Source organism: Taurulus bubalis (assembly GCF_910589615.1).
Source record: "Taurulus bubalis genome assembly, chromosome: 4".
NCBI lineage: Eukaryota > Metazoa > Chordata > Actinopteri > Perciformes > Cottidae > Taurulus > Taurulus bubalis.
In genome coordinates, this window is record NC_136592.1 from 28,003,821 (window position 1) to 28,020,319 (window position 16,499).

The following is a 16,499-nucleotide window of genomic DNA, read 5'->3' on the forward strand; positions in this document are numbered from 1 at the left end:
GAGTGAAAAGGAGACGAGAGACACGGTTTTATTCCCAATACCAATACCTTGATCGCGTGGAAAGCGGAAATCTTCCAGCATGTTTTTTGTTTGGAAACCAATGACGCATAGCTGTTTGAGAACAAATCATAAACTGATTGCAATATTAGCAGCCACACCACCCCGACGGCTCTTTATGAGCAAACATTACTGCAAGAGGAGCGGTTATGGATTTTTTTCAAAGATGAATGTGGCCAGACATAACTCAGGATAAATTAAAAAGTTTGTTGGGAGCCCACCGGAGTCTCAAGCTGAAGGTTTCCGTCAATATTCTTCGTTGGTCGGCCTGCAGCCTTTAACTTTAGTTAGGAGAGCCCAGTGGTCCACTAATGGAGGACACTTTGAGGCTGCAGCTCTTTTTAAATGACCCTTCGGCGTCAAATGATTGGTCGGCCTGAGTAACAAGACAGGGATTGTAGCGAAGAAGATCTCAATCCCAAAGTCTGGATCCGCAAAACCTTCAATTCAACCGGTCAGCTTGCAAACAAAGTTCCTCAGCAAAGCGTCCCTCCAGTATCAACATCAGCCGGATGTTAGGCCTGCTTTGACCCGGCCAGGTGGGAAAATATAAATCCCTCAGTCAGTCGGTCACTTAAGTGCCGTTCACACTCATAAAGAAGAAGAGATGTGAAATACTTGAGAAATATCCCTAGTCAATTAGACTACTTCATGGAGCATTGGAGATGCTCCATTGGACGATGAAAACGCCGATACTTTGAGAGCTTTCATCTCAGACGCAATGCATGCATCACTGGCTCGTGTTTAGGTGCATCGCTTGCTTTTTAGTCATCGGCTGATTGATTGTTTTCATATCCTGTTTTTAAATCTAGTGGATAGACGGGCTCCTGAGCTCCACTAACGTCCTCTTGATGAAAAAAATAAGCTCAGTGGCAAACAACCTTTTCCGAAACGTCGGGCTACAAACTAACGGCACAACGGTCACATGACGCCAATGACGTTTAATAGTCTCATTTAGCCTTTTTAACACGAAAAATCACACGGTAAAAACTCTTATGTCGTGTTCACTACGGACCTTATTTCTGGCATCCAACCAAAAACACATAATAAAAGAACCATCGGCATCGATTGACGAGGGAACCGGAATTCAAAAATGGCGACTCTTTCCTGCAGCACTGTGTGTGTGTTTCTATTGTTGTTGTTGCATTATGTCTTTAATTGCCGTCTGCTGCTGCGAGCCATCGGACTGGTTTTGTGGATTATTAAAGTTCTCTCTCTCACACAGTAGGGTAATAAAAACAACAACTGCCTCATGAATATGACACCACCAGAGACAGAATTAAGTTACTGGGACAAACCCCAGTGTACAAGTGAAGGGACATTTTATAATGTTTTAGTAAATTTACTTTAATTAGGAACCCTGTTCGATCCATTTTTTAAATATTACACTGCCAACTGCTTTGGTAAACGTATTATTGTTTCAGTTCTGTGACAACAATACAAAGCATCTTGAGGGGTTTCTTAGTGACAGCCTCAGTTCCCCCCAATAACTCAAAAGGAAAAACAAAAAAAAAAAACTCTGTGACATTGTGCCTTAGAAGAAGTCTGGAGAGTTTCATCTAAACACCTGCAACGCAACGTTGACAACCATAACTCATCTACCAGGTTGGCGTGTGCATGACAAACATCGAGACAACCGGTATCGTGCCGGCACATAAAGCGCACTAATAATAAACATTTTCCACCAGTTAGGTTTACAATTGGCTTCTTTCTTTTCTTTTCACTGTAGTCACTGCTCTTTGTGTACAGGACAATCGCAGCATGATTGGGTCCAACCCCGTTTATACTCCGTGGGAGCAGAAAGGACAAGAAAAACAATGGGAAACGAAGCATGCTGGGAGATTATTTTAGCTCATTGTATTCTTATTCTGTATCTCCAACATCCTGTTCACCGTCTTGTGCATCATTTGCTTCCCTGTGGCTATTTGTTGCTTGATGTATTGTTTGACTTCTTTCTGTGAAGACGGATGTTAGCTATATATATATATATATATATATATATATATATATATATATATATTTTAAATGTACAATGTACAAGTCCTTTGAAACTTTTCTGTGATAACTCTAGTTCAATAAATAAAGTGTAATAACAGTTAGTCTGGGGAAGGGGAAAAGTCACTGTGAATGACGGCGTGATAACACAGACATAATGCTCCACTGGACCTTTGAGGGCACACGCACACGCACACACACACACACACACACACACACACGAGGGTAGACAGAGGGGGATGCTGGGAGATGTAGTCGACTGGCTTGGAGCAGCATGCAGCTCACTCAATGAAAAGGCAGAACCCACCTTCTCCGCTCCCCGGGCCAGCCTCTGTAATTACCTCCATTAGAGAATTTAGCCCAAATACTGCACACAAAACCCAGAATTAGTGCCACGGAAAAAAAGGTGAACAGAGAGAGGGACACCGGCTCAGAGGGGGACGGACGGAAAAGAGAAAACGACAACATGTGCTGATGATGGCATCAACCCTGAAAGTGTTTGATAGGATGACTAAAGCCATGTGTTGTGCAACACCATAGAAGTAGAATAGGAGTACCACAGACATTCCCAATTCAAATCAACGTAGCAGGATGGAGTGGTGGACATTTTTATTTGCACCGTGGCCAATAGCTCGCCAGCTAATCCCAGCATGCTTTGCTGCTACATTGGTTACATGAACTGAGCTGCGCTGGGTCTAATAATCCCTCCGCCTTACTCACACTCTAGAGAAGGACATGCTAACACGCTAACAAGCTAACTAGCCAACCGTCCTTCTCCGGAGCAGCAATAACACTTTATTACACTGACGTATGTTGTCACCATGAAAACTAATCATTTTCTTTTTTAACTAGTCAACATGACCACAGAAAACCGTTCAATATCCGTTCTCCTCCTTATTCTATGTCTATGGGCAACACATTCAACATTTACAGCACCAAGTAGGAGCTGTGTGTAGCTCGTACTTTGTTGTGTATACACATCAGTGGCCTGAACCATGTGCATGATGCTCAACAGTCCAGTTCAACTGTGAAAATGTCAATCTAGAGCAATGGTTGAAGTAGATTTTGTGCATGTTGCCAGGCAGGAATCTTGTTTTTAGCACAAAAACACAAAAGATGATCATGATCGACAGTAAAACACTCCTGAGATCGTCAACAGCTTTATGTGAAATTATTGAGTTTTCTCAAACGGGGAAGGAGACACTCAGAAAGAGGAGCCACCACACAAGCAAGCGAGGTGAAACACACGAGTCGGGAGACCATTATGTGACGGTCGACACTACAGAAACAATAATTAGGTTAAAGCAGCGAGATGTGCAGATGCCACATCACTACGTTTAGAGTCAGGAAAGACATCTTTTGACGGTGCATGTGTGCATCATAAAGACTCCCACAGTCACACGGAGCAGAATGGCGAAGGAACAGAAGGGACATGAAAGACGTTAAAAGCTCTTCTATCTTAGTCCTATGCTGAGAAACAGGGTGTAAGATGGGTAGAGGTCACTTCAAGGATCGAGAGATGCCTAGTAAGGGGGCTAAAAATACAAAACTATCACACCAGACATGACATACCCGGGCTTTCAGGGTCATCTGAACGACAAAGACAAAACACATCAGAATCAAAACGGGGCAGAACATTTTCTATGGCAGCTATTCCACTTAGAGCGGAGCTATTGAGTTAGATTACCATGCTTCACCTGCTTTCTCTCATTTAAAGTGAAAATCCAGCCTAAACAGAATTTGTATTACTATCTTAAAACCTTCCTCGCCCCAAAATTAAAAATAAATATCATAAATATTAACCAGTTTAATTGCTCTGTTCCCAAGTGCAATTCTCAGTCCCTCTAACAATTTAGCGTGACCGATTTTGTCTGCGAAATGGTTCTGTTTGAGAAAAGGCTGCGACCACAATTGGATTAATTTAGTTATGTTTAGGTTTCTATTCATGCATAACTGCAGTTTCTGATGTCTCAACATCCTTATTAAAACTATACATTGTGCAGTTGTTTTGGACAGTTCGCTTGAGCGGCCTCTGCTTCCAATTGCACCAGTGCTTGAACACTTTCGAAAATTCTCAGTTAATGGTGAAGGAGCAAACTATTTAAGAAAAGTATAAAGAACAATTTAAAAAAAAGGCAAATTAATGAGAAAAACTGCACATGAGAAATAGTTCATCATCTCTTCTAATCAACAACAAACTGTGGCAACATCAAATCTGCGCTTGAGTGGATTTTCCCATTAATCTTGAGAGAAAAACAGTTTGATACATCCTCAATAGTCTCCTTTAAAATAGCACCATATCTGTTTGGCAATCCAGCGGGAAGAGAAAGTCAAGCTATAAAAACAGATCTACAAACCTGCTTCCTCCATTTCCTCCTCAATATCAAAATTGAAATATTCTTTTACCCAACAAAAGCAAATTAATAAAGAAAAATAATTGAAAACAAAAAGACAGAGGAAAGACAACAAATTAATTTAAAATACTTAAGTTAAAAAATAATTTCGACAAGTTTACATAATTTATGGATTCATTTTTTTAGTAGATAAGCAGTGGCCACACATGTATTTATGATTGTTTTATTTTTCCCGTCGAATAGTATATTAAAAAGTAGAGAATTAAATCCTAGTATTTGAGTGTAATCTAAATTTCAATGGTAAAAAGCTACATGACTGCAAACATGAAGCCAGTGATGGAAAAACATAAAATGAGTGAGTCAGAAAAAAAAAAACACAAATGTTAAAAGATAGTGACTTATTTGATCTCCTCTACTGTCCTTAAACTAAATGTTTTTTGTGTTTTTTACGTTTCTCATTACCTTTGAGATCCCACTGAATAAGATGAGGACAGACAGGAGAATCTCGTGAGGATCCTGAACGAACGTGAAAGCGGTCGAGTTGTCGTCCTACCTTTCAAACTGGGGAACGGCGTTTTCTCCCTCGTGGCTTTGTTGGGAAGAGCCAGATTGGACAGACTGAAACTGGTGCCGTGGTTCTTGTAGAGATTGCCTGTAGTGAGAAAAGGATATACAGTTCAAATGCAAATATAATTGACATTATTTACCCGTCACAGACAATTTGGAGAAGAGGTTTACTCTTATTGTAATCATGTCTCGGCAGTCTAAACAAGAGGCAACTCACCCAGAAAGAGTAAATATGTAAATGTTCAGATCTATAACTCACTAGAATGACGATTCTATAACTCAACCAGTTTACATCCATGTCTATCTGAAAGGTCACCACGTCATCATTTCATCCTATTAGACGTTTGTGTAACATTGTCATAATTAGAGTTATGGCAAAAAGTGTTTCGTGAAGTCACAGTGAGCTTTGACCTCCGGATTCTATTTGGTTCATCCTTAAAGTAGACGTTTGTGCCAAATTTGATCAAATTCCCTCCAGGCTTGATTAACTTAAAGTGGAACATTTACTCTCCTTTTAGCCAGTTTGGAACCTCACTAACTTCTGGGGGAAACTTCTGGCTCTTTAGCTGCTAAAAAGCTCAACTAGTTCACCAACCAGATGCCAACTTTGTCAGTGAGGCGTTTGGTGCCGAGCAGCCGGTGCACACTGGTAATTCTTTTGAGCTTTAAGAGCGGTGAGAGTGTTGTCAGAAGCACAGAGAAAATTGCATGACGAGGCAACATCATGTTCTCTTTCTCACGTAGGCAACTACACCCACTGCACACTGGATTTAAAAAGCCTTTTTGAATTTGTGAGGGGGTGTGTTCAAGCTACAGCTGGGTGTTTGGTCTTTAAAGACTCAGTGACATGAAAAATACAGTTTCACAGTTTTAATCCCGCGTCCCCGTGGTTTTTGTTTATTTATCTCCTGTTGTATGCTAAATATATGAGAAAAAAAAGAGTGATTTTGACATCCTATTTTTCCAGATGGTTGAGGACTCGTCCTGCACTCAGGGGCCACACCGCTCTTATGAGAACGCACTTCACCGTTTGCGTATGTTAGAAGCTAACAGAGCAACACGGAGGGAGACAGGAGGAGATGTGGGCAACGACTTTGTTTTCATTTCCAAAACAATGTGGCTGAGATCTAATTTGTTCAAGGGAAACGTTGCCGCACGCAGATGAACGTGAGGGAGGTGTGAGCGGAGTAGACGGTCCTCTGTATCGCACTGAGCCTTAGGCCACTCAATCATTCGGTTTCAATACAGAAGCTCAAGATGCATTAACTTCGGTTTCACTTGGACTTTAAGAACTGGGTCTGACGGGTGCGATCGGTTTGGCGGCTCCATCTCTTCCCCGCCCACCGAAATCAGGCTGCCCTTCTAGGGCTGGGCGGTATGGCCACAAATTCATATTACGGTATTTTGTAATATTCTGGTGGTTTCGCGGTATATCACGGTATTTTTTTCTAAATAAACACATCATTTATTGACGCCGAAAAGGACCGCATTCGTTATTCACCACTGGCTCGCAACTGGCCAGCAAATGTTTTGTTACATAGGGAGCTAAACATGGAGGGATTTAGGACCCAGGGGAATCCCTTGATACTAGTGGTGCATGCGCAGTCGTAACGACTATTGTCATTCTTCGGCAGGCAGCAACATTTAATGCCTAGTCACAGGTACGTGTACAGCGGTCTAAGCTACTTACGTCTCACGGATAGAAGTTGACTCATGGTTTGAAAGAAATCGCCAAAATGCATGATGGGTAAAGCCCGCGCACTCAGCTGCACAGGAAAAGACTTCTTCCTGCACAAGAAAAGTCTTCCTGTGTGGGCGGTGTCATTTACCCAGCATGCATTTTGGCGATGTCATTTCTTGCAAACCATGAGTCAAGTGAGTTAACATGAGACATAAGTAGCTCAGTCTGCTGCACCTTCAGCTTCAAGCTGTTAACATTAAATGTTGTTGCCTGCCAAACAGCGGCGACCGGTATGCCGGTATATGAAAAATTCATACCGTACGGAAAACTGAGACCGGTATACCGCACAGCCCTATGCCCTTACATATTTCATAAACTGGACTTGGCTGAAAAAGAAGCAAAATGATATTTAAAATGCTCTTACTGGCAAACGACATGAGTCCTCCAAATCCGTCGTTGCTGCTGTTGGAAATGGTGGAGTTCGGCGAGCTGTTGTGGGAGTCTCCCTCCCCGTCGGACTCTCCTGGCAGCCTCAGGCTGCTGGGACGTAGAGGACGCTGAGCCCTGAAGACACGACCAAAAAGACGTTACCGCGCGCCGAAGACACCAGAACGCTCGTAACCACACAGTACAGGGAACTCTGAAGCATTCACACATCACACCGCACCGCCACAGATTCAAAGACCACCATGAATGAGGGAGTAGTTCTGACATGCCGGGTTCTGATAGGAGAACATTGCATGGTCGGTCAGAGAGCCCATTTGAATGATGATTAGCGCATTCATTCAAGTGATGAACAAGCTTAACACACTTGTTGCCATTGAGGTTCTGGTTGAATCGAGGGGTGTATGACTCCACTTGCTCCTCTGCATCAGGGTCATCCTCTGAGGGGAAGCCATACTGAGGCTCAAAGTACGGGTTGTCGTACTCTTGCTTTCTGTTGGCGGAGTCCGCCAGGCCAGAATCGACCGGGGGTCTGAGGAACGGCGGACCGGCCAGTCCGGAGACTGGGTTCTGTAACGCGGCAACACCTGCTGAGGCTTCAATTTCAGGTGCTTCCCCTGGCTCCTGGAAAAACGAATGCACAGATTAATGTCAATTATGGACGATTAAATGCATTGCTCTTGTAAAATGTACAGCTCTTTGTTAAAATAAATAAAGCCCTGTCCAAAAATAAAATATGTAGCTTAAAAATATTGTTTAATGTTTCATATTGGACGGATCACCCACTTGGTTGACCCCCTGGATGACCGTGCTGGGACTCGAGCTCGCGGTTGTGCTGGAGCTCGAGCGGAGAGGTTGTCCATCGGAGGGTTCGGCCGGTCCGTCCCCGCTCGGGGGACCCGAGGAGTCTCGAAGGTCTTGAAACTCGACCTCGCTAGCGTCTCCCAGCGCAGCGTGGGTCGGCGGGTCCAAGCCTGAGACATCAAGGTCAAACGATTATTTAAAAAGAAAAAAGGGAAGGTGTGAATATGTTGAAGGCGAAACAACAACTCACTCGGCGTGTCTCCCTGGATGTCGCCTTGGATCATCTCACTCACAAGGTCTCCGAGTGAGGAATAGGACGAGCTGGAGTCGTCGTACGCCTCGCTGTCACTGCCGCTGCAACAAGTAAAACGTATCAACTGCAGCTGCATCACTGAAACTGCATCACTGAAACTGATCAACATGTTTTCCTTTAAAAAGCATCTTGCGGTTTCTTCAAGGTAGTTTATACTCCGCCGAGCAATATTGCCTACAGGATATTGAATTACTTCAACTGGTGCAATATAGATACATTTTATATTCCATCTGTAAAATAAATAAATAAATAAATAAATAAATAAATATATATGACTTCTTTGTTTACGGTGCTTGTGTAAAAGGCCATAAAATAGACCATAAATATGGACAGTTAATTAAAATCCCTCAACATTGCGGAGGTTGGTCTTCTTGCTTCTTCACAATACATTTTGTTAAGGTTCATACACATGTTGACTTTTTACCAAATTTCCATGACCAAACATTTTGTGAAATCTCGGTGTAAACATGAAAAAGTGAGAAAATGTAATATTTAAACTAACAATGAGGATTCAAAGCATACAGTGAACCTTAAATGACACAAATGAATGAGACAATAGTTTGATTAAAAGAATAAACATTTATATAGATGCCTGTATGCATGCCTGCTTATATTTTGAGCATCTTTCTTCTAAAAGTATATTCATTATTTCAAACTTAGCGTAAATGAACGTCATGAACACATGAATATAACACATTGACATGACTTCTACAAAACCTTTGGGACAGCGCGCCGCGCATGAAAGCGTAAACAAAGCATAAACAAAGCATAAACAAAGCATAAACAAAGCGTAAACAAAGCTTTACCTGTCCGTGGGGTCGGACTCGTTGCCCTCATCCTCCAAGGGACCGGCCATGGCTTCCACCAGCTGGGAGCTCCCGTCGTACACTCTGTAGAGCACCGGCTGTAACTGGTGCGCGTACCACTTGGGCTTGTCTCCGATTAAGGAGGGGTCGAACACGTCTGAAACAGAAGAGAGGAGCGGACTTTAACTTTAACGGGACAAGGTTCAGACCACCGTCGTCACGAACGAGCCTTACTGTTGTGTATCCTCTGGAAGGCGAGGTTGGTGGGATTCAGAGCCCACTCTCCGTAGTACTCCACCGCCTGGGTGTGAGACAGTTTATCTGCAAAGCAGGAGCGCCGCGGCCGAGACGCTAGAAACGAGTTGCACTGAAAGGCCACCACGGGCCGGGGGAAGAGGCGCAGCGTGCGAGTGTGCATCTGGAACCCCTGGAGAACATTCGGGGAGTTGAAGAAGCGAACCATGGCGACCCTGTGAAAGAAAGTTAGTTTGGCTTAATATCTTTTTCTTTTTAAAATCGTAAATATGCAAAAATATAATTAGGATTGCAAGATATATTGGTGGCTGATACACGGACCGATAAGTACGGAAATTATATAATTATTGTTACGATAATAGAACATCAGCCGATTATTACGTTGCACGAATTAAAAACACACACGAAAATAAAAAAGGACATTTTTAGAAGATATACAATATAATAATAAGTGAATATTGAGTCACTTTGTAGCCTCTACATGCTTCACAGTAAGGAGCACAGGTCTGGAGGTAATTAGACTAAATGTGAAAAACAATACAAACAAGTTCACAATGAATGAATGGATGTTCTATTCCAAGGATGGTGAGCTTAAAATTAAAAAATATATATCTCCTTTTCATATTCTTGCATTCATAAGATAATTTTATTGGCTTTTGAGTCAGTATTGGCTAGAACGAACAGATTAATATTGGTGATCGTCCCTGAATAGTTTCCTAATTTATGTTGTTTATATGTTGTTTATCTTTTACTTTCTTTTTTTTTTTCACTGTTTTTGCAGTATGTTTAAATGTTGTTTATAGTTTACATGTTGTCTATTTTGTACTTTTTTAACTGTTTTGCACTATTCACTTTATGTCAGACAGTAGAGAAACATAATTTCAGGTCTTGGAGGAAGTGACAATAAAACTGACTCTGACATTTGAAACTGCATAGATGTAACTCGTTAGTAACTTTTCAGGCGACCAGCGCAAACGTTCATAGCTTGCCTGGTGGCCACGTCCACAGAGTCAACGTCGTTGCCGTAAATGAGAGGGTTGAACTCAGTGGAGGACGGCGAGGCTTTGTCTCGGCCCGGAGGGAGCAGAGGCATCTCGTGACCTTCCTGGAACTTCTCCAGGTTCAGGATGGGCTGGGTGTTCAAACTCATGCTGGCCAAGGCCTAGAACAGGTGACGTGGACCCACGTTAAAAAAACACAGCAGTAGATTTGAAGACAACAAAAAAAAAAAAAAAAAAAAAAAAAAAAAACACACAGCACTGTGTTGGACCACTCCCACGATTGGCATCAACATTTACTTAAAATAAGAATGTCTACACTTAAGGGGACATAATATAAACATTCCCCCTCGCTTTTGAGGGGAAATACCTTGAGTGAGTGAGTGATGGGGACTAAACATGGGAAATCTGGTTTATGGGATGACCCAATGAAATTAATATAAATAGTACGCCCACTTTTAGTCTTTACCCTTATTACAAACAGCAGCTGAGGGATTTCAGTTGTTGTGCATGTTGATGCCTCCGGTGGGTGTGTCACTTCTGAGAGGAAGGGAGTCAATATGCATGGTTTGCTTTAAGGGGAAACTGCTGCAGACTCAAGAGTCAAAATGTTTAGCTTAGCATTATGGAACATTTAGTTGCCGGGTCTGGATGGATGTTAAAACTCCGTCAACAAGGTGGTTAGCTTCATCATATCTTTTTGTTTTATTTAAACTATGAAGAACACTAACTGATGCCAAGTTAGATGCACGCACATTCAGTCATGCTCAAGCCAGAGCTAAGCAGTGTGTTAAAAATATAAAACCGATCCGCAACATTCCTGTGATTATGCAGTTTATCCAAGTCTCCGAAGGGCGGGAGACGAGTTGTAGTCGCAAGCAAAAACAATGTGAGAGAGAGAGAGAAAGAAAGAAGATTTCCGTGCAGGGGCATTACACATTCCACAGGAGGAGAAATAAGTAACCTTATTTTCAGAGGAGAAGATCTGCTTTTGGGTGATCACGGTCAACCTAACCAGACACTAGGAAGGGGGATAAGAGAGATGCGAGGAGAGTCACATGAAGGCCTGGGATGACAACTTGGAACCGACACTGCAACAGCACATGACGGGAGGGGGTCGCGACCACACGGCCCTTTCCCTTCCTTTTCTTAGTCTCCTTTCAGCAGCACTTTTTCGCTGACGGAAAAAAACTTGCCGACGATATTTGTTTTTGTGCAAAGACGAGATTACGTCTCTTCGTTTTTTATTTTCATATTCTACAATTCACTGAAGAAAGGAGATAAGAAAAGATACATTTGTGTTTGTTTTGAGAACGTGATGGACGGCCAGTAAGAGCAAGAGAGTGAGTGAAGAGAGACAAAAGAGGAAGACCAAGAGAGAAAGAGGAATATGGGTTTTTGTATGCTCAACATGAAAGACGGTGAGGAACACAGACAAGCACACATGTGACCAAAAACTAGACTTAACCTACAGAAAAAAAGAGACACCAAAAAAGACACATGGAGGCCATCCATGGTGACCAGCTGGGACGAGCCAGTGGTTACGATGGAGTGGTGATGATAGATACGAAATACAGCAGATCTTTTCAGAAACACAGATAAAATACTTGCACAATAAAGCACCCGTTTCAAAATAAAAGCCTTAATAACGAGCTGAAATAACACAACCACCGGTTTGGTCAAAGTAAAATAAATTAGTCGCTCGTTCTGGGACCAATTTATTTTTGTTATCCAGTGTTCAGTGCAAGTATTTTTTAAAAAAGGGACTCACACGAGCAACATTCTGCTTTTGGCATCACAGTCTTCCGGTAATAACTTAAAGCATCTTCAGCGTCATTTTCTCCAATCGCAGATATTATTGTTGTTGTTGATCTGCTTCTCGTTTCTAAATATGCAACCGCTAAACTGAGGCTTTGCACACTCCTTCACACCAGCTTCTCGGTCACACATCCACACACATGGGAGAGAGCTGCTAATTACACACGCACACACGCACGCGCACGCGCACACGCACACACACACCGAACCGGCTCTGATTCAAGGCGTATAAAACTAAATGTGTGTATGTGAGATTGTTTTTTTTTTTAAGAAGGGTTGTATGAGGTCCTGATCAACAGTCAAGTGTTTTAAAGAGTTAGTTTGGCATCCCCAAATTCACACAACAACACAAACAAACCAAGCGATTAAGTGCACCGGCAGCTCCAGTGTTCTGTGATGTGAAATTAGAGTTTTTGTCAATGGAGTCTAGTGACTTTGAGGAGAGCCGTCTCTACAAACTGCCTCATACAACCCCCACCTAAAAACATCCAAACTGTCCCTTCAACAGTTAAGAAGTGTGTATTCACTTTGTAGCTTGTGAAGGTTATACAAATAAAAAAATAAAAATTCAAACCACTAAAATAAAAAGATAAATAAGTTTTGTCCTGGTGTAATTTTTTAAATATATGATTACACAAATGAGGGTTGGGCCATTTTATGATGTTGGTCTCCTTTTAGAAAATGCCTGAAGGCCCTGATCAGACAGATGGTGTTTCAACAACCTGGTGCAGCTTTTTCTAAATCGTTTTGAATGAGGGTGAAACGAGTTGCACGGCTCGAATGAAAAAATATAAAAGAAAACAAAACTCACCTCCGAGTAGAAAAGCACCAAACGTCATAAGCGTTTTTTCTTTCGCTGACGACAGTTGGTGCTGTGCGACTTCACCAACTGTCGTCACTATGGTCTGAACAGGAAAACCGCAGAAGGCAAATAAGTGCCGTACTTGAGAATCCAGGTAAATCGTTTAAACTGAACTATTTACGATTACTTGGTGGTTTAGACGCAGCACACAAAGAATGCGCTCCGACGTCCGATCAGGGCCTTCCTGTGGATAAGAACCATTTGGTCCCGTAGTCCTTCAGATAAGAGTTTAGGGTAATTAACTTCTTATCCATCCAAGTTTTCACTGCGGAAACACAAGGATGAATTGGAAATCTGATCAACAGCCAATGAGAACAAAAAGCTCAGCCGTGGCTAAGTGTTCGTGGACGATAAGCCCACCGTCATGTGAGGCGTTTCCATGAATCAGATCCAGGTTCTGATGTTGTGTTAGATTATTCGGGTTAGAGGGGTAAGTTAGTTACTAGCAGCATTGCTAAAGGTTTAGCTTGGGTAGCGGGGTCCTAGGGTTTTATTTTCTTTACCTCCAAGAGCTTAGAGCATGCAAAGAAAACAGGAAAGAAAAAAAAAGAAAAGAAAAACATTTGTTTATGTTAGTGCACCACAAATCCAATTTCAAATGCGCTCATCTACAATACATACAACTGTGATGAAGAAGGAAGCCCCTACTCTCCCCACTGCTGAAAAGAGAAGTTTTACATTTATATAAGCAATCAGTGAACAGCATTGGAAGGTCGGCTCCAGGGTTCATGTGGTTTCCAGTCGACGCACTGGTTTTGTGCCGAGCCCCCGGCTGCCAGAGCAGCGGAATAAAAATAATATATAAACACTGATAACAATTCAAGAGGACCGACGTAAATCACAAGCAGTACCTGCTTCAGGTGTTTCTTAAGCTCGTTTGCTTCAGGCTCTGGGAGAGGTGGTAGAATCTCTGCGTTGGTTGGTGCGATGACCTGGAGACAAGAAAATAAACAAGAAGTTGTAAAACATTTTTAAAAAAAAAAAACAGACAAAACGAGATCCGAAGGGAGGAGCGGAAACGGCGTGTCGATGCACCGACCTTGCTGCTGTCAAGGTCGACCAGCCACAAGTCGTCGGGCATTTTGAAATCGGCTTTGTAGAGGAAGAAGCTGGCAGGTACACCTATGATGTAGGGGGTGGGGGCAAGAAGCAGCTGTGGGGAGAAAACATACCGGTCAGTCGCAACTTGACGTCGCTGCGCCCGAGAGCATTTGCAGTTGACCCTTCTCTAAGCCCCGCCCTCGAACGCAGACGGGCCAATCGTAGCGGACGAGGGTCCGACAACTAGTCGGCTCCACAGACTCATTTTATGGTTTCAAGATGTTCTTCATGTTCAGACTGGTTTCGTGGATTTGGAGCTTGTGATGGTTAAAAGTTCTTTAGCCAAAAGGTCATTATGGTTTTTACGACTTACTTTTAATGTGCTGCCCTGTAGCTTTGTATTGTGTGTCTTTCGTGTTCTTCTCCTCACATGTAATGTTGTATTGTCTTCCATCCTGTAATGTTTGCTATTGTGTTATGTTTGTTATGACCTGTCAAGGGACTACAGATGCAAATTAGCCGAAGCTATAATCTGGTACAGTGCATCAAATGGTGGCATTTATGTTCGAACTGTACATGGTCCCTTTTAAATAAAGACAATTTGTATTCACCCAGTCACTAGAACATGTATTCATAGGTTTTACCTGCTCGGCAGAGGCCATGCACGTTGGTAGTAGGGGGATGACGGGAAACATGTATTCCAGAGGGTAGATCATGGCGACAAAGGCCATGACGCTCATAGACAGAGCGTTGTAATCTCTGGACTGAAGAATGACCTGAGGAAGTAAAAGAAACACGCATTTAAAACAGAGACACAGACACCTTGCTGTGTCATTTCTCCGTAGATCTCTCCAGATTTCCTCTTTTGATCTCTAAAGTAAATCTCTAATTTTGCCAGCAACATAAAAAAATACTGAGCTTTTATGAAAAATTCATTTTGCAGCACAAAGTGCTTGAAAGGGAAGTCTCTCTAAAAGCTTCCAGGCAGCACTTTAGTTCAGCCTGACTGAATTTAATGAATGCATTGAATTCCACTTCAAAAGAAGACAGACAGACAGACAGACAGACAGACAGACAGACAGACATATTCGCGGTGGTCGACCCCCATTCAGGAAGACTTTTCGATCAATCTAATTTCCAAAAGGACGTCTGGGACAACAACCTATGTTTTGGTTGAGGGAACATCTATTTAGGCAGGTTGGCCCAGATACATTCTGCATTTGAGAAACAGACAAAGTAAAAAAAAAGCAGAGAAATTGTCCAGGATTTAACCGGCAGTTTGCTTCTTTAGTTGGTGGCTGAAGCTACAAAGCTGAGGTTTAGATTTGGAATAGCTAGAAAATGAGGCTGTGCATCAATTATTTATTTTTTTACCCATCATGCTTTGTCTGCCTTGCAGTGAAATGGCTTCAGTGGGCCTCCGTCAAACAGAAAGCGCCTGATGAAGGTCACTCCGGAGATTTCTCAGGAGGGTTTTTGAACAAGTAGAAGCGTGGACACGATGCTGCTCTCGAGAAGAAACCACTGACCAATCACAACGCACTAAATATAGTTTTGCTTGCCCTTTCTCCTTGAAACAATCAGGTCGATCTTTAATAAAGTCCCACTGGCGTTTTGGTTCTCCTCCTGGCAATAATACATATAAATGAAAACAAAGAGACAGAACCAATTGATTCCTTAGCGATACTCGTATTGGTTCTTTTTGATTTTATTGTGAGGAGATTTTTTTTTTTTTTCTTCAAATGTTCATACATTTGTTCTTATGATCAAACTGTACGTTACCTGCAGCGGACGAGGATGGACGGCTCGACAAACAGCCGAAAACTGATCATTTCTGCAGATTGATGTTCTGCTTGTTGCCCAATTGTTGTGATACATTGCTTGTGTTTCCTCCATTAGTTTTAAGGATTTATTGCATTCATGACGACGAGTTATCAGCTTCTACGTCGGTGTAAAGCACAAACTCGTGCAAGACCGAGAGAGGATTTACGACGAGGAGATCTCACTCCGACTTTATTTATTTAGAAGCAGGTTTCGGGAAGGTCGCTGTGCCTGTCCCTTACCTTGTGCTCCAGCAGGATGCAGCTGAGGACCTGGAGACAGGCGTCCACGCCCAGCAGCTCTAAGGGGAGGTGCAAGGGGAAGTCGACCATGGAGAAGCGGGAGTTGTCCGGCAGGGCGAAGGTGAGCGCCCGCTTGAGTTCATGCGGCAGGACTTCCACATCCACGCGCCTCTGACCGGCCACTGGTACCGGGGAGCGGAGCAACCGGTACACCCAGGATTCAATCTCCCGCAGGTCCGCCAGCAGCTGGCTGCCCTTCTCCTCCACCGACAGCGCCCCGGTGAACACCCGCCACATGGTGTCCCTGGGAAGGACGGAAACAGAGCGTGCATTCAGAGGGATTTCTTTGGAATTATTTCATGCATTTCATCGATTCTTTGTATTCATTCTTGATCTCCAACAAATATCCTAATCCCAACGAAAGGTCTTCAAATTGGTTTC

General features: G+C 42.8%; 1 protein-coding gene across 1 annotated transcript in view; it reads right to left on the minus strand.

Annotated features, from left to right (window-relative positions):
- madd (MAP-kinase activating death domain) overlaps positions 1–16,362 on the minus strand; it is a 37,820-nt gene extending 21,458 nt beyond the window's left edge. Inside the window, exons 1-15 of the mRNA XM_079216975.1 lie at positions 16,059–16,362; positions 14,640–14,771; positions 13,994–14,107; positions 13,806–13,886; positions 11,239–11,295; positions 10,266–10,438; positions 9,256–9,491; positions 9,022–9,178; positions 8,153–8,256; positions 7,885–8,072; positions 7,466–7,722; positions 7,079–7,218; positions 4,960–5,058; positions 3,625–3,642; positions 2,360–2,419 (exon numbers count right to left, since the gene is read on the minus strand). Coding sequence (XP_079073101.1) covers positions 2,360–2,419; positions 3,625–3,642; positions 4,960–5,058; positions 7,079–7,218; positions 7,466–7,722; positions 7,885–8,072; positions 8,153–8,256; positions 9,022–9,178; positions 9,256–9,491; positions 10,266–10,438; positions 11,239–11,295; positions 13,806–13,886; positions 13,994–14,107; positions 14,640–14,771; positions 16,059–16,355 — 2,113 coding nt within the window. The 5' untranslated portion in view covers positions 16,356–16,362. The remainder of the gene's footprint in view (positions 1–2,359; positions 2,420–3,624; positions 3,643–4,959; positions 5,059–7,078; positions 7,219–7,465; positions 7,723–7,884; positions 8,073–8,152; positions 8,257–9,021; positions 9,179–9,255; positions 9,492–10,265; positions 10,439–11,238; positions 11,296–13,805; positions 13,887–13,993; positions 14,108–14,639; positions 14,772–16,058) is intronic.
- Between the last annotated feature and the right edge of the window lie 137 nt (positions 16,363–16,499).